This window comes from Anolis sagrei, chromosome 1 (assembly GCF_037176765.1).
Source record: "Anolis sagrei isolate rAnoSag1 chromosome 1, rAnoSag1.mat, whole genome shotgun sequence".
Classification (NCBI taxonomy): Eukaryota; Metazoa; Chordata; class Lepidosauria; order Squamata; family Dactyloidae; genus Anolis; species Anolis sagrei.
In genome coordinates this window covers 247,932,991-247,951,350 of record NC_090021.1, presented here as the reverse complement: position 1 = coordinate 247,951,350, position 18,360 = coordinate 247,932,991, and the positions used below count along the sequence as shown (strand labels likewise).

Genomic DNA, 18,360 nt, shown 5'->3' with positions numbered 1-18,360 from the left:
TATATGTCTATCCACCAAAACCAGATGCCAGCAAAGACATCAAAGAACAATTCCGCTGTCGGCGGGATATCATCCTATGAGACATACCTAAGGAGAAGAAAATCATCCTCCTGGGTGATTTATACACAAGAGTTGGGCGAGATTTCGGCCTGTGGCCAGGAACTATATGGAAAGCCAGGGTTGGAGCAGTAACCCAAATGACACTTTACTTCTCACTAAATGTGCAGAACACAATTTTATCATCACCGACACACTCTCTCACTGGAAAAACAAGTTTAAAACATCATGGAACACCCCTCTGGAAATATTTCTGCTGATGTTTGAGGTATCTTCCTCAGATTATCCACTATTAGTTAGCCACTCCTGTTCTTTTGGCTGCTGCTCTTTTTCCTTTGCAGGTAATACCTGGAAATCAGGAAAATAATTTCTACCTGATGGGACATGTTATTTAAAAAAATGTAGTTCTTTCATGCTATCTCCTAATGAGCTACTCCTGATATTTTGGCTGCTGCCTTTAGTCTGCATTCAGACTGAATCAAAGCTTAGGTGATTCACAGAGGAAATATTTCCAGGGAGCTAGCAAGGTTAATCTATTATGCTGAGTTCTGTAGTACCAAAAAGACTAATAAATGTGATTCATGGCATAAACTTTCATAGATTTCAGCCAAATGAGATTTAGATAATCAAGCTTTACCGGGAAAAGGAATGCCAATCTGTAACTTCCAAGTTTCTCTTACAATGCAAATGCAATATAATATGTTTGACCTTTTAGGGGGCTACATCAATGTCGGGGGGGGGGGGGGGGAGGGCATGAGAATTTACTCTCTCTTCTAATTTTGATTTTCCCATTAGTATTTACAGCAGAAGAGCATTCTTGATGAGGACGTCATTGCTGTTTCACCATCTTACTGAAGTGAATTACTTGTTATGGCTAGAAATACAATACATGGGCACTAATTACAAAGAGGGGAATGAGATCTTTTTAATTACTTACTGTTAACAGACTTCCTAAAGCAGTTTGAAAAAAGACTCTTTTAATCTGACACTATTTCTCACCTGCCATTGGCAGCTTTTAAAGCTTCTGTTACAAGATAGCTGAAAGATGAAGTGAAAGAGACAGGGGGTCAGGGAGTGAGAGTGAGGGGCAGAAAAGAAGGAAAGGAGATAAATAGGCAGAGGAACAAAAAGAGAGAAGGTTCACACAGAATGAAGGAAAGCAGGAAAGGATAGAGAATTAAGAAGGCCAAAAAGGAACACTGTATAGGGGAAGGAAGCTAGAAATAAGTGTCCTTTTATATAATGAGACGAAGTAAGCTCAGGAATCTGTAAGAACAATAATGTTAAAGGTAAAGCTATATTGTGGAACATTGGTTTTGATATCAACATGAATACTAATTATGTTTTGTACATTTGGAAATTTGAGGTTCCCATCTGAAACCACTAAAATGTATTCACTGCTCTGAGTTTATGGACAATAGCAAGAATCTACTATATAATAGATCTGATTTGGCAACGAGTAGATTTCAGATACTTTGCTTCATTTGAAATGAGGCAATATGAAAAATGAACATATTGGGGCACAGTGGCTGAATAAAGGGGGCATTAGTCAGAGAAGCTTCTGGAGCTTCTCTGACTAATGCCAAGAAATAGTTTTCTAAGATCTACAGAGACACTCGCTGGAACACCTCAGAAAGCGAGAGTCCAGAAGTGGCAGGCTCAAACCCAGAACCTCAACCAATGGCTGACACCAAATGAGAGACTCAACCCTGGGCACACAGAAAACTGGGTGACTTGGAAGGCACTGAACAGACTGCGTTCTGGCACCACGAGATGCAGAGCCAACCTTAAGAAATAGGGCTACAAAGTGGAATCCACGATGTGCGAGTGTGGAGAAGAGCAAACCACTGACCACCTGTTGCAATGCAACCTGAGCCCTGCTACATGCACAATGGAGGTCCTTCTTGCAGCAACACCAGAGGCACTCCAAGTGGCCAGCTACTGGTCAAAAGACATTTAATCAACTACCAAGCTTGCAAACTTTGTATTTTGTTTGTTTAAAATGCAATGCAACTGTTTGGTCTGCCCCTGACATGATAAATAAATAAATAGTCAGAGAAGCAATCAAGAAACCAATGGTAACTCTGAAGCTGACAGAGGGCTCTGCAACTGCAATGCAGGGCGTCACCAAAAAGTTGGATTTATAGAAGGGTGGCAAGAAGAAAGATATTAGTGAAACAAATTTATAGCAAAACCTGTTTGCAATTTGCTTAACAATATGTGAGAGGAGAGCAATGACCAATCTCGATAAAATAGTGAAGAGTAGAGACATCACACTGGCAACAAAGATCCGCATAGTCAAAGCAATGGTATTCCCCGTAGTAACCTATGGATGTGAGAGCTGGAGCTTAGGGAAGGCTGAGCAAAGGAAGGTAGATGCTTTTGAACTGTGATGTTGGAGGAAAGTTCTGAGAGTGCCTTGGACCGCCAGAAGATCCAACCAGTCCATACTTCAGGAAATAAAGCCCGACTGCTCATTGGAGGGAAGGATATTAGAGGCAAAGATGAAATACTTTGACCATGTTAAGACAGAAAAGCTTAGAGAAGACAATGATGCTGGGGAAAATGGAAGGGAGAAGGAAGAGGGGCCGACCAAGGGCAAGATGGATGGATGGTATCCTTGAAGTGACTAGCTTGACTCTGAAAGAGCTGGGCGTGATGACGGCCAACAGGGAGCTCTGACATGGGTTGAGTCACCTTCAGGTTTGAGAAAGGTGGGATAGAAATAGTGTAAATCTATATAAATAAAAATGTAATGTTTGTTTGCAAGATTAACATAACTCAAAAACCACTGGATGAATTGACATGAAATTTAGACACAATACACCTATTAGGCCAACAAGTAACCATCATTAATAAAAACACTGAAAAACACAACAGAAGGGACTTAGAAGGCCAAAAATGTAAAAAGGTGCTACAGCACATGCGCAAAAACAACTCCCCCTGGCAAACAAAACACACAACAGCATATCCACACTCTCTTCTGGGCTACAGCTCCCAGCATCTAGGGGACCTTTAGGAGAGGAGGATGATCCAAATGCACTGCTTCGAAGCTGCAAGCATTCTTCTCCTTGGATTTCTTTGAAAGCATCCCAATCCCTGCAATCCCTAGCTTCAAGCTACAAGAAAGGAGATTCCATCTAAACATTGGGAAGAATTCCTGTGAGAGCTGTTCAGCAGTGGAACTCTCTGCCCATGAGTATGGTGGAGGCTTCTTCTTTGGAAGCTTTTAAACAGAGGCTGGATGGCCATCTGTTGAGGGTGCTTTGAATGCAATTTACCTGCTTCTTGGTAGGGGGTTGGGCTGGATGGCCCACGGGGTCTCTTCCAATTCTATGATTCTATATTTCCAATTTTCTATTCCTGGACTGCAACTCCCAGCAATATTCTAGATCAGGGGTCCAGGCCTATAGCGAGGGGGTGATTTTAGGGGTGATTTTAGGGGTTCAACCCACCCCCCCCCGAAATGTTTCAGATTTTTTAAAAAACCTGGTTTACTCATTAATTTTAACTGGTTAACCAAATCCTCATGCTAAGTCTATGAAATTAAGAGTCCCTCCAGAACTGCAAGCACTATCTCAAGCAAATATTGACAATTTATTCACACTGTCATTACTTGCAGCAATAGCCGATGTAGAGAAGCAACCAAATTGGGAGTGTGTGTGTTGAATGCTCTCATTCAGGAGGCCAGACTTGGTGGAGGTGGTTGACAGGGGTGGAGCTGCTATTGAAGGCTGCTCGGCCCCCTGCTGTGCTCTTGGCTTCGGTGTGAGCTAGGAGGCAGGTTTCAACGCCCCCCCCCCGCGGAATTTTCACCCCCCCCCCCCAAATTTCAACCCCTCCCGAAAAATTTTTCTGGCTACAGGGGTCCTCAAACTTTTTAAACAGAGGACCAGGTCATAGTCCCTCAAACTATTGAAGGCCGGATTATAATTTGAAAAAAGCATGAATGAATCCCAATGCACACTGCACATATCTTATTTGTAGTGCAAAAAACACTTAAAAACAATACAAGAATTGAAATGAGGAACAATTTTAACAAATATAAACTTATTAGTATTTCAATGGTAAGTGTGGGCCTGCTTTTGGCTGATGAGATAGGATTGTTGTGCGCTTTCAAAACGTTTTCAGACTTAGGTTGACCCTGAGCGAGGGCCAGGTAAATGACCTTGAAGGGCTGTCTCTGGCCCTCGGGCCTTAGTTTGAGGACCCCTGCTCTAGACTGATAAGATAGATAGCTGGATTAGATAGAGATAGGTAGGTAGGTAGATAGATTGATCAGGAGGACTGCTGGGAGTTGTAGTCCAAGAATAGGTAGAGAAGGAAGAAAGGACAGAAAGAGGAAGGGAAAGAAAAGAGGGGGAAGGGAAGAGGAAGAGAAGGAAGGAAGGAGAGAATGAAAGAAAAAAATGGAAGGAAGGAAGGAAGGAAGGAAGGAAGGAAGGAAGGAAGGAAGGAAAGCGAGAAAGAAAGGAGGAGAGAAAGAAGGAGGAATGGCGGGTACAGCTAGTAAATAATAAATAAACAATTGGTCCAACCACCGGTTTGCTAGCAAACCCCAACGACTGTGGTGAAATGATGAATGTCTCCAAAGTATCTGAAAAACTGCACTAAAGGAGTCCGGTCCCCTGAGTGTGGAAGCCAGGGAAGACTCCCAATGAAGAGGCAAGATTTCGTAGGAAGGAACTGGCAATTCGGGCGAAGTCCCCGACGAGGCGGCATTTCCTCGAGGCCTCAGGGGCAGGGGCGGGGGGCCGGCACCTCCGGAGGGGGCTCGTTTATGCTAATGACGGGAGGCGTCCCCAGCGCCAAGGCGGCGGCGGCGGCGGCAGTGGCCGTGGAGAAGCGCAATTGGGAGGACGAGAAGGAGCGGCGCGAGGCGGGCGGCGGTCCTTGCCTAGCTTTGCAGAGGGGTTGTGCCCCAGTCCTTCCTCCCTTGTGGCGCGAGGATGGAGCGGCGCGTGAGGTGCGGGCAGGCGCTCCTCTGGCTCGGGCTGCTCCCGCAAGGTGAGTCTCTCTCTCTCTCTCTCTCTCTCTCTTCTCTCTCTCTCTCTCTGGGGGGGGGGGGGGGAGGGGGGTCTGAAGTTCTGAACTGGAGAGAACTCGGGGCCTGACGCTCCCCAACTGGTTCTTCTTTTGCAGCGCTGCTTTCGTGGAGCGCCGCCGCGACGGAGTCGGCCCCCAGTGTGGCCCCAGGCCCGGCCAGGTGAGCGGCGCGGGAAGGAGAAGGGAGGGGGCCTAGTACAGCTCCTCTGGGGAAGGCTTTGGTGTCTCCTCCAGCACCTCCTGCCAAGCCAGGCCTGTCCCCCCAGCCGTCTTTTTTTCTGACTGGGAGAGTATAGTGTACTATAGGTTTGGCGGGAGCGCTTTAGGAGACCCTCCATTGAGGGGACGCCCAGCTTCATCAACTCTCTCCTGAGCTTTCCCTTACCATGTGGGACGGTTGGTTCTTTTTTGTATAGACCAGGCCTGGGGAAACTTGGGCCCTCCCTCGAGGTGTTTTGGACGTGAACTCTCACCATTCCTAACAACCTCAGATCCCTGTTGTCGAAGGTTTTCTTGGTCGGAATCACTGGGTTGCTGTGAGTTTTCCAGGCTGTATGACCATGTTCCAGAAGAATTCCTCATGTTAGCTGCCCCGAGTTCCCTTTGGGGAGATGGTGGCGGGGTATAAAGATTATTATTATTATTATTCTCTCCTGACGTTTCACCCACATCCATGGCAGGCATCCTTGAGGATTTTTTTCCATGTCAGGAGAGACTTGAGAAACTTGAGGATGCCTGCCATAGATGTGGGTGAAACGTCAGGAGAGAATGCTTCTGGAAAATGGCCATACAACTTGGAAAACTCACAGCAACCCAGCCTCAGACTCCTTCCTTTCCTCCACAGTCTCTTAAGAGGGGAAAAGGAACGGGCCTGAGGCTGTTAGGAATGGAGGGAGTTAAAGTCCCAAACACCTGGAGGGCTCAAGTATGTCCAGGCCTGGCATAGACTGAGAAAGGTAGGAGTTGCACTCCTGCATTTGTGGATGGGGTCTCCCAGTGAGTGGAAAAATCCATCTGTGCATCATGCAGTGGATGCAGCAGGCCAAAAGGTTATTTGGGTTGAGAAGGCTAAAGCAAATGAAATCAATATAGGTTGAATGTTCCTTAACCAGAATTCCTAAAAGTCCCAAAGTTTGAAATTGCCCCCAGAGGTGGCCGAGACCATGATACCTTTGCTTCGTGATAGTTCATGGAATCCTGGAGTTGGAAAAGACCCCCAGGGTCACTTCCCTTCAGCCACATTCTGCAATGCACTCTGATCACAGATGGCCACCCAGCCTCTGCTTAAGAACTTCCAAAAAGGAGCCCATCACACCTCCAGGGATCATATTGTATACATCATGTACAGTCAGACAGTACACAATGTACACAAATTTTGCTTCATGTACAAAGTTATTTTAAAAGTTTCAAAATTATTTTAAAAATATTATATGAAGTGACCTTTGGGCTGTGAGTATAAAATGTATATAATACAGAGTTGAATTTTATGTCTAGACTTTGGCTCAATCTCCAAGATATATCAGTATATATACACACACAATTGCAAATACTGAGGCATCTGAGGAAGCAAGCAGACTACAAAAGCTTATGTTACCAATGTAGTTCTCTCAGTGTTTCTCTAAGGTGTTATATTTTGCATATTTCATATCAATATGCATTTACCAAAATCCAAAAATATCTGAAATCCAAAATGCTTCTGGATACATCATATTCAACTGGTACTTCATTTGTTATTAAGGTTGAACCCAAGCTCATTTATAATTACCATCCTGATTGTCCACCATGGATTTTGACTGTCCCTTGCACTACTTTGAAAACCAGGCAGTACATACTAACACAATCTGCCCTGCACCATATTGTGGATTCTGTACCTTTAAGAGATGTGGCACAGAAAATCCCACCTCCAGTGTCTCCCCACCACAAAGGTCCAGAGATGGGGAAAGTTACACTTCGTGAAAACCTGCCTCCTTTGTTTTCACTCCAGGAAGTCTCTGGGCAGGTGAACCATTTTATGTCTATTCTGAGTGACATGCGAAAGCTTGCTTAATTGAGAACTGAGCTTTGCTAGCCCTTGTTATATGTTGAAATCCATTTAAGATACAAAATCAAAATCTGCTTACAGAAGGTTAACCATATTTGTCTGTTGTTGCAACAAAAACTTTAAAAATTAAGAGAGCTGTTCAGCAGTGGGACTCTCTGCCCTGGACTGTGGTGGAGGTTTTTAAACGGAGGCTGGATGGCCATCTGGCAGGGGTGCTTTGAATGTGATTTTCCTGCTTCTTGGCAGGGGATTGGACTGGATGGCCCACAAGGTGTTTTCCAACTCAAGGCTTCTATGTTTCTAAACAGTTGTTTGTGACACCAAATTCCATGCATTATAGATAATTTAATCAGCAATATCTATGCATACTTGTCAATGAGTTGTTGTTGTGCAGTTAAATGGGAATTGTGCACTGCAAATTATCAAAATGATGTGAGCTGTACCCATAAAAGTTTAACCTTTTAAAGTGACATCGAATCATGTTTGTAATTAAAATGGCACAAAGTTATGCATAAATTTCAGTATGCTTTTTGAATGCAAGAAAAGAACCTTGAAAATGATAAAGTATTTCAGAATGTCATTCTGTCCTAGTGTCATTCTTTACAGAAGTGGCACTGGATCTATTTTCTTCTGCTTCATGACCTCTATCAAATATACTCGAGATTTGGAATTCTTCCCCCCCCCCCTTGTCTGCAAATGATTTATGGGAATGCAAGTAAGCAAACATAAATGGCAGCATTTTTCTTCAAAGTGAAAGGATACTTTCTGGGTAAGATTTGATAGTTGAAGGATGATGGATCTGCAGTCACACATATCAGCTTATGTTTTCTCACAGGTATCAGTCCACTTCAATATATCTTCCAATATAATTTAAAGTGCACCAAGTGCGTAACATCAGCTGACTTTAAAGCCTTGTTGGGGATATATGAATATCTTTTGGAGGAAAAGCTATGGATTCGGACCTCTCGGTTTACAGAGGAGGAATGCAGAATTAGTAACAGGAGATATGCAAATACAAAAGGCTGGGAAGTTGTTAACTAAGAAGTAGTAATTTATTATTAAAGACAGAGTGAGCATACACTCTGCTTGCAGCATCAAGAAACTGGAAGAAACCCCTGAAATCCATGTTTTCTTCTATGTGAACATAAAGAATTTTCAAATTTGATGGGGGGCCCAGTCTGAGTAGCAGTGTGGTGTCCCTGAGTTCTGCATGAGTAAGAAGGGTACAGATTACCTCTTCTAAACAAACCGAGCCTTGTTCTTTGCCTCCCTAGGAACAGCAGCAGTGCAGTACCTCAGAAAGGAGATCCAAGTGCCCTGGGAAAGCAGGTAAGGCCAGGGCATCCGCTCATCTAATGGAATCTCTCCCCCCAGCCCTGTTTAAAAACTAGAGTGTTATTGAGGAATTCCATCAGCTAACTCAGTCATGCATTTACCTGTGTGGGTGTCTGTGTAGTATGTACACACTTGCCAGTTGCTTTGATTATTTTCTTTCAGCCAGCTGGCACACTGTTGCCTTTCTACCGACATGAATATCTCCTTTTATCTCGCCACATTTTCCAACAGTTAGAAAAAATGCTTGCAGGTTGCTTCTGAGGAGTAAAGGGGCTTACTTTCATGTTTGCTGTGACAACACTTTCATTTGTCTTTCAATGGAATAATATGAGAGAATAGTTATATACCAAAACTCTTTAAAACTCAGCTTTAAATATTTCCTCTCTGGAGTGAATGTGGCAGAAGTGGTGTGCCAATTTTTTATGACTGTCCCATATTAATTAGTTTACTGGATTCATGACTGTGATGGTAACAAAAGGGTTGTTGTGAGTTTTCTGGGCGGTATGTCCATGTTCCAGAAGCATTCTCTCCTAACGCTTCGCCTGCATCTATGGCAGGCATCCTCGAAGGTTGTGAGGTCTGCTGGAAAGTGCTTCTGGAATATGGCCATACAGTCCGGAAAACTCACAACAACCTAGTGATTCTGGTCATGAAAGCCTGTGGCAACACATTGTATCAGAAGTCAGGAGAGAATGCTTATCTGGTAACTTTGAAATTTTTTAATAGAATTTTACTGGTCCCAATTCACTTGTTATTGAGTAGAGGAATGTAAGGAGTAATAACTATAGAAAACTTCCTTCCGTTTTGCACGTCTGGCTACTTTTTGTTCTTAGAATGAATGGGGGTGTATCATACATATGTAAATAGGAAATGTGTTTCATTTATAAAAGTACCTTTTATGACAATTAGGTTAGTAAGAAAATGTGTGTGGCAGACATCAGTATTATAACTGCTTGAATAAACAGAATATTCTAGATTGCTTTCCAGAAATGTTAAAGAATTTTAGATGCAATGTAGCTGGATTATTAAAGTTTTACAATGAAAGAGGATATATTTTAGTAAATGAAACCTCAAAAAACAAACAAAAAAACAAAAAAACAAACAAACTCCAGAGCCTAAAAATTGGAAACAAGTGTTATAGTACTATGATTCCACTTCAACTGCCATGACACATCCTATGAAATCCTGGATTTACCATTTGGTCAGAGGCACCCAGGGAGTTATCTGGCTGAGAATTATAATTGCCCTCCCCTAAGTTGCCAATCTCAGGATTCCATAGAATGGAGCTATGATGGTTAAAGTGGAATCATGGCATCATAACTATGTAGTTTGAACGGGCCTCAACTGTGCCATAGCTGCCCTTTCTGCTACATGCCTAGCTTTATGTTTTTGTAGTATTTTATGTTATTTATTTTTGTGTTTTAATTTTGTACATTGCTTTGAATCCCACCCATGGGAGAAAAGCAGGATAAAAATAAAGAACAATAATACTTGTATAAAATGCATAGGAAATCCCATAATGATGGGTGAGCATAACATGTGCCCTGTTGAACTTTAACAATACTTGCTACGATATTTACATCTGGGGGAAACTAACGAATACATGTTAGTAGGAACACACCCCCAGCACTTCTCCGCACCACAACACATACAACACCATGCCTCAGTGTTCACTTTCAGTTAGCATCAGTGATACAGGTAGCAATTTCCACTACTTCTATTCTTCAGGCATCCCTGTAATTAAGGTCTCAAGCCCTGATGTGCTCCAAAATTGATAGTGTTGTGAGGAACACAACATATGAAGGAAAGGATGGAAATGACACATAACAAAGTACCTGAATAACATTTTTTCCAGGATGAGGCCTCCACAAAATACCCACAACCCCCTTGGGAGAAACCGTCAATGGTGGGAATGGTTTTTCCAAATAGCCAAAGGGATGGGACAGGACAAACAACAAAGGGGAGCCATGAGAAATACATACTGACAGTAGCAGCAGAGCATGAGGCTAGAAAGCAGGAGACGTGACTTTAAGCTCCAGTGCACTCACTGCTTTTCAAGCCTGTCTAGAAGGAGTCATGGGAGGGGAAAAAGAAATACAAGGAATTCATTTCCAGATGGCGAAACCCACAAAACAGCTCCTTATGCGCTCAGTCATAGTAGCAAACAGTAAATGGATACATCACAGTGTCCATTTAATATTCTTCCCACTCTTTCCCCCCAGAAGGCCAAGGTTTATATCGCAAAATTCTGGCTTCAGCATAGCCTAATATTTTTCATTCTCATCCGATAGGAAACCTACATAATTATTTTAGTTTCCATGATTTTCTCACAAACCTTATGTGCCAGGTTGCATCCCAGTACATCTCATTATTCTTGTCTCTCCTCTCCAACTATGGAAGGCTTGTAGAAGTTGTAGCCCTCCAGCTGTTTTGGCCTCCAACTCCCAGAAATCCCAGCCAGCTTGTCTAGTGGCCAGGAATTCTGGGAGATGGTGGCTAAAACAGCTGGAGGGCCGAAGGTTGTGCAGGCCTGAACTATGGGGTTGTTTCCTTCACACACCTTCAATGATAGCATGTACCTGAGTGGGCAGGTGGCTAAATTCTAAGTATGTGTTTGAAGGTATTTGTAGATAGTGTTTAAAAGTGTTTATAGATTATGCTTGAAGGTATTTATAGAATTTTTTTTCGATATCTCTATATCTTTTACTCAGATTTAGTGAGATTTACTAGAATTAATTGAAAGCAAGGCAGAATAAGTAACATTACAAGTTCTGAGTAAGGTTCTTCTTTAGAAGAGAACAAATGTTTTCATGCCGTTCAAGCAGAACTTGTATGGAGAGTCCAAATCATTGTGTGTCATGTTATCTCAAATTATAGCGTTCCTTGAGCATTTTTGGGAAGGAGGGTTGACTGGTAGGAAGCACTAAAATGATTGGGTACAGTTGGTGCCAGCTGGTAGGATTTACAGGTCCCAAATATGTGAGCTGGATGTCTGTTTCTCTTTTAGTTTGGACACCACACTGTCTTGTGGCTTTTAATATGGTGTTTTATTATAGCAAGGATTTTTGGTTTTGATGCCCTTGGATCTATGCATTATGTGATTCAGTGAGTCTGTGAACGGTCAGGAATATGTATGCATGTATACATGTGTGTGTGTGTGTGTGTGTGATATTCCTGACTCTTAAAGGAGTCTGTTCAAAAAAGGTTAAGCACAATTATAGTATGGGACAAGGAGAGATAAGCTGCATCACTCTCCCCTCCACCCTGTTGAGTTGAAACTTGTGAGAGAAATGGACTTTGTGGAAATGCTTCCTGATTTTGTGATGGAAATAGTAAAGAAAATTTAAAGCTCTAAAATTAATGGATCTATTTGCAAAATGTTTGCAACCATGTTAGATAGTGGTTCAATAGACAGTAGTGTCACAGATACAGTGTTCTTTGTAGCACCAATTCCTTGTCATGAACATTTTGCTTATGGTTTGTCTTGGAGCTTGAAAAGTTACAGGGCCCTACCTGGAAAAAGAAGAAGACTAGCAATCTCATTCAGGAACAACTGGTAACCAACTGTTAATCTTGGGATTTATTTTACTTGAGGCTTGCCCAAAATGCTATGTCGGATGGATAAAATATGTTGTCAGAAAACAAAACAAAAACCTTACTCAAAGCTCCTTGTTCCTTTTAGCTCTCTTTACTCTACTCTGGACACTCTGCACTGGGCCCATAATTCTTTGTTGGGGCGATTTCAAAAGGAAAAAGCATTAAAAATGTAAATTAGCTGCAGCAGCAGTTTAGAAGATCAGAAGATTGTAGTGTGCAACAGTAGGATAAATGAATTTAAGCAATATAGGAGCAGAGTCAACCTTTAAAAGTTATAAAACCCTTTATTCAAAGAACTACGCACATATCTAACTCTCTGAAGGAGATATCTTGTCTCTCCATGTTCACAGGAGAATAACAAAATGGAGGACTCAAGGGTTTGCCATGTGGCTGAAACTTGAGAAAAGGGGTGTATCCCTGAGAAGGATGAGTCTAACAATCATGGGAGACAAAGAGAAAGAATAGACAGGAAAAAGGACAATGGTGGAAGGGCTTTCCCTGCCAACTAACTCAGCTGCCTATCTCCTTGTTGAGAACTACAAACTTGTGCAGAATGTGATTGAGTTCCAACAGATTTAGTATATGTGGGTGAGGAGCCTGTTGAGAATAGGAGGAGACAAAGAAAAGAATAATTAGCAATAGCAAGTAGTTGGAGCATGTTATCCCTGGACAGAGATAGGAAGTACATACTGAGAGAGAAGGTATAGTAATGCCACTGCTGGGTTTTGAGTAGTAGCAACTACACTTTAAAAAACATTTTGCCCGTAACTGATCTCTGATGCAGCTGTCTCATGATGTTTGTCATCTGTAGTGGCCTGCCACTATCAGCTAAGCTCAGGTGCTGCACAGCTGCTGACTGCTTTATGATGTTAAGGTGCCTTCTCATAATTTACAGGTTTCTCCAGTCCTTTGTTTTTGTGTTACGTAAAGCATTATTGGGCGATAGAAGTAGTATGCATCATTCTGGCTCTTTGAATAATTTCTCCACTTTGGTTCCTTGAGTAGCTCTTGTTAATAGTATTTGCAGTTGAAGCTTTCCTCTCTTTGAGCAGCTTTTTGAGAGCCAGAAGACTATAACTGTTTGCAAACCATTTTGGACAAATATATCAATCAGTTTGCTGCTCATGTCTTTTCAGAGCTGAAGTCTGTACAATGTAAATAAAGATTTAACATAAAAGAAGCTGTTACTTGCTGATCCATTGTACTTTCCACTGACCATCTTTTTTAACTTATGTGATTGTGCTGATCAATTGGTTCAGTTTTGTAAAGCGCATCCAGTTTTCTCTTTTAACTCTTAAGTGAAAACAATAAAGCACCATTATATAAAATAAAATTTGTAAATATTTATTTTATTTCAATTTAATTTAACATGAAATCTGAAACATTTTTCCCAGCTCCCTAAAACTTATTCAACATCTTATCAATTACTTTCCTCCTAATTGGTGTTCACAGTGTCTCTTATTTCCATAATTAAGGACCCTTCCACACAGAACTAAAACCTGTGCTGAAGCGGGTTTAAATAAGTGGATTCCAGTCCATATCTACCCATGCAAACCTAGGCTTTTCTGGGGGTGACTACATGCTACCTTGAGACAAATCAGGATGGCATGAAGCTGCCCCCAATTTAGTCCCTAAAAATTACTTTAAAATGTCCCCCACTGCCATAAAGACTCTGCTCAAATCCTCCTGGTGTGAGAAAATGACATCTGAGGAGACAGGAGAGGAGAGGAGGAAAATCCCTTTAGGGGCTAAATTGGGGGCTTGGGGGAAGCGGTGGGTGCCACACCTTTGGGCTTCAAGAGCCCAAAAGATGTGGGGACTCTCAAAAGTAGTCCTGGGAGTGAGTCCCCACAGGCCCAATACCCCATTAGATCCAGGCCTTTTAGGAAGGCCCAGATCTAATGGGGTATCTAATTAATTTGGAACAAACCAAGGAAATTCATTCATTTTTACTGGAGGTGCTGTTTGGATGCCTCTGGTAAAAACCTAACCAGTTCTCGGTTTTTTGGGTCTGTCTGGGTGGGCCTCTTTTTCAGACAAGTCTCTGGGTTACAATCCTTCTCCACCTTGGCACTACGATTGGCTGGCTCTATCCAACTTTGTCCAACTTCACATCCTTTTTTGCTTGGAGAAAGATTACTTTGCTCCATCACCCCTTGTGCTATGTACCAGGAAGATGCGAGGCACCATCCATTTTCTGCATACTCCTCTATCCTTGAAACAATGGTAAAGTGAAGTGTTTGTGTTTCCTGAAGAGCCAGTTGAGGAAAGATGAAAGGGCCTGGATGCTCTTTTACACATTTTATTTGATAGAAAGTAGGCCATGTACAATCATACATTTATTGCTACATTATTGTTACACATAGTGGGCAATGATTTTTCAATTAATAATTCTTGTTCTTGTACAGGCATTTGGAACATCAGTGTATAACTCTTCATCTACCACAGTGTTTTCTCCAAGGGAAAAACGTTTTCGCAGCACAATCTGTCAGTTATCCAGTAAGTTCCCTATCCATTTGATTAAAAAATTAACACTATTGACAGTCTTAGCAAGAGCTTCTTCTGGATAGCTTTAGTCCTATTATGCCAAAAAAGTGTTAAGTCTACAAAAGTTTATTATGCCTAGGTTAATGTCTGTTTAGAGTGGGGTTTCTGTGTTTGTGTCTGTCCCCACTATGACTCTGATACTGTGAAATGTTCTCTTGGAAGGTAACATTCACATTGATGGTCCTTGGTGGTTTGGCTTTTGAAATGAATTAATTTACTTGCATTTATCTTTAGGTTGGAATATCTTCTTTAGACACTATTTCTTTACTGAGCATAAGAGAAGCTTAAGTCCATTCTATCAACCCAAAGGCCTTTGGGTATCTCCATATGTGTCAGAAACACAGTAAGGAAAATAAAATGTCAGGTGCAGCTTCCCTTTCAAACAGCTGAGAACAAAATAATAATAATAATAATAATAATAATAATAATAATAATAATCAACTTTATTTATGCCCTTCTCAAAGGGGACTCAGGGTGGCTAAAATGTGTCTAAACCCAAAATTACAATACAGCGAAATAAAATACAAGAGGCAAAAATACCATCAAAATAAAGACATGAAATGACAAAATAAAATAAACAGTTTCAAAATAACATGATAGAGAAATGGAAAGTCCATCTACCTGGTAAGGAGGAAGGAAGGAGCGTGATGGGAATGAAAGGCTGAGGATATATCTGCACTGTAGAAGTAATGTAGTTTGACACCACTTTTGCTGCCAGTCCCCTTAGCTATGGAATCATGGGAATTGAAGTTTGGCGAGGCACCAACCATCTTTGGCAGAGAAGGCTAAAAATATTGCAAAGTTATAATTGCCATGATTCAATAGCATTGAGCCACAGCAGTGGTATCTGGCTGCATTAATTCTAATGTAGATGCATCCTGAATGAGCAGTGGGATAGAAAAGAAGTATTAGTGTGAGAGAGTGAAGGTAGGGGAGAGCAGCGAAAGAGCAAAGGGAAAGAACATTGGATTGGTGAGAAAGAAGGACCATCTAGTAGAGAGAATAAGCATTCAATTGCATTGGCGAGAAAGATCATTAGCATGCATGATGGGGAATGGGAATAAAGAGTGGATGAGTGAGAGTGAAAGAGCACTGAGGTGAAGACTAGAAGGTTTCTAGGCCATAGAGAACTGGGTAATTTTGCTGGTAGCTAATGAAAAGAATTTCCTGGGAGCATGGCTCCATCATTAGTTAACAACTTTTCAGATGGGATTTAGTATTTTGGTGCTTGCCTTATTCAGTGGTTCTCAATCTTTGGTTCTCCAGGTGTTTTGAACTTCAACTCTCCGAAATCCCAGCTATCTTACCAGATGTTAGGAATTGTGGGAGTTGAAGTCCAAAACACCTGGAGGGCCAAAGGTTGTGAGCCACTGCTTATGATAATAAGATACTTCAACTGGAGAATATCGCCGATACCATCTCAGGTCCCGTATGTGAATAGAGTTAGTGGCTGATTAGAGGCTCAGAAATTGTATTTGTCAAATGTGACAGTATTGCAGCTTGACCTGTTCATATTTTATGTGAAACACAATGTAAGGTACATTCAAGGGTCCTGCCACAATGACAACACATACTTTTAAATCTGCTCTAATTGTTTATATGTATTTGTAGCATTTGTTTGGATTCTAGAGTTGTCAAATAACAATTGCACACCTTGTCATAAAATTGCAGTCACAGTAAACATGCTGTTCAGGTTTTAGAAAAAGCAAGTATTATGTAAACCTATCCTACTGATGTCCAAAAATTGTTTCTTTCTGTTGTTCTTTTTGCTACCTCTAATGCTGCCAAAAACACAATAAAAAAAAGAGATCTAGTGATAAGGATTGAGGTTTGTACAGTTGTTTGGTTTCTTTTGCTAGTCTGAATGTTGGTTTATATCCAAAGGCTACCAAATCCAAATTTCTCAAGTCTATCAATCTGGAACTTCTCAGTTGCCATAAGTCAGGAGTAGGAAACTTTCAAAATGTCAGTGATTGTACAGGTTTTACCAGGGGCCTTTTCACATCACACAGTTATTGCATTACGATTCCACTTTAGCTGCCAAGGGAGCATTGTAAAAAATTCTTGGTATGTAATTTGGTCTGATAGAGAATTCTTTGTATCCCTCTCTTAACTGGAAAGTTCAGGATGTTGCCATGGGAATTAATATAGAGTCATTTTCCTAAAACCTTTTAGTGTGAAAGGGCTCCAGGACCCTGAAGAACATATTTTACATTTATCTACTTATTACACTGTAACAGAGGATGTTGAGGTAAGAAACAGTCAAAACAATTAAAAACAAACCACAATCCAATTGAAACAAAACCAGGCCTCAGACAATTGAGTAAGCAAGTAGGTTTTAATGTGGTGCCACCATTAGTGCCATTTTGGGCCTCCAAAGGAGGAACATTCTTCTTCTAGGACATTAAAGCCAAGAAGCACATTGTCTAAATCTCCATACAGTGCACTATTCCCAACAACAAGATATAAATGTAATTTTAATAATCAGGCAGATATATAGCAAGCAATGGCAGACTGGGCAGGGTGTCAGCCTACCTGATGGTAAGTGGACCACCTTAAACATTAGACAACATGTTAAAAGTGTTAATGGCCTTTTAGTAGCTTGAAAATATAATAAAAGTTCCACTATTATTACTGTATGCCACTGAAATTTACGTTGTGTTATTATTTTAATAAAAAAATAAATTCATGATAGTTGTGGATGGGTGCCCTTTGTGTCCTGGTAACCAATATTTTAAGTGTAGTCTGCCACTGATAGCAAGGGGAGACACTTCCTCAGATGTTGAGGTTCCATGTTTATTTATTTACTTACTTACTTTATTTGTATACCGCTCTAATCAGCCCTTAGGCGACTCAGAGCAGTTTACAACAATTTAGGTATACACAATACAAAATCATTAAGCATTTAAAAGCAATAGCATCACAAATCATTAAATATCAATATCAATACATCACTACATCAATGTTGTTGACAAACCACCCATACTGAATGGTACCTAATGCCACAGTAGTGGAATGAGTTTGTTTGTTGTACTTCATTCAAAGAGGTGGATTTTTTTTGGGGGGGGGGGCTTTATATGTCCTGCAGACCAAACTTTATCTGTCCCTAGTTTATACTCCATGGCATGAGATATAAGACAAAGACAAGAAAAGAACAAAGCTGAGAGGATTGAAGGAAATCAAAGAGAGTAGAACATGTTGTGTTTCAAGGCACCTTTTGTAAAAGTCAAATGTGTAAAGCGTGGATAGATTCTATGATTCAGTAAGTTCAATAATAATGTTTCTGCTTAAGTGGAATTGTAAACTGGGGAGCTGTATAGTAGCTATTAGGGTAAAATTGACAATAACATTGTTAATACAAATAATTTTTAAAACAGGAAATTACATTGAAAACAGCTTTTGAAATTTACTTGGTTATAGAATTGTTGTTTCCAAAATTTGTCTTTTCTGCCAGCTAGTCCATAATGAATAATAGTGATAGATAACAGAAATTAAGAAGGCATCTGAGGATGCATCTGTTTTTGCCTTTTTTTGTCAACATCAAAGCTAATGACAAAATTAAAAATCCTCTTATATGTAAGCACCAGCTTATGTTATTTATCTGAAACCTATTTAATGGGCACTGACCCTTCTCAGGAGGACAGAAGATGAATACAGATCTTATTAACATAATTTCTGGCAATAAATGATCAAAGTATTGTGGTCCATTTTAATCTGCTTAATGAAGTTGGGTTATT

General features: G+C 41.0%; 1 protein-coding gene across 1 annotated transcript in view; it reads left to right on the top strand.

Annotated features, from left to right (window-relative positions):
* The first annotated feature begins 4,843 nt into the window (after positions 1 to 4,843).
* OTOG (otogelin) overlaps positions 4,844 to 18,360 on the top strand; it is a 141,236-nt gene continuing 127,719 nt past the window's right edge. The window contains exons 1-4 of the mRNA XM_067466655.1: positions 4,844 to 5,018; positions 5,200 to 5,263; positions 8,419 to 8,473; positions 14,485 to 14,575. Coding sequence (XP_067322756.1) covers positions 4,844 to 5,018; positions 5,200 to 5,263; positions 8,419 to 8,473; positions 14,485 to 14,575 — 385 coding nt within the window. The remainder of the gene's footprint in view (positions 5,019 to 5,199; positions 5,264 to 8,418; positions 8,474 to 14,484; positions 14,576 to 18,360) is intronic.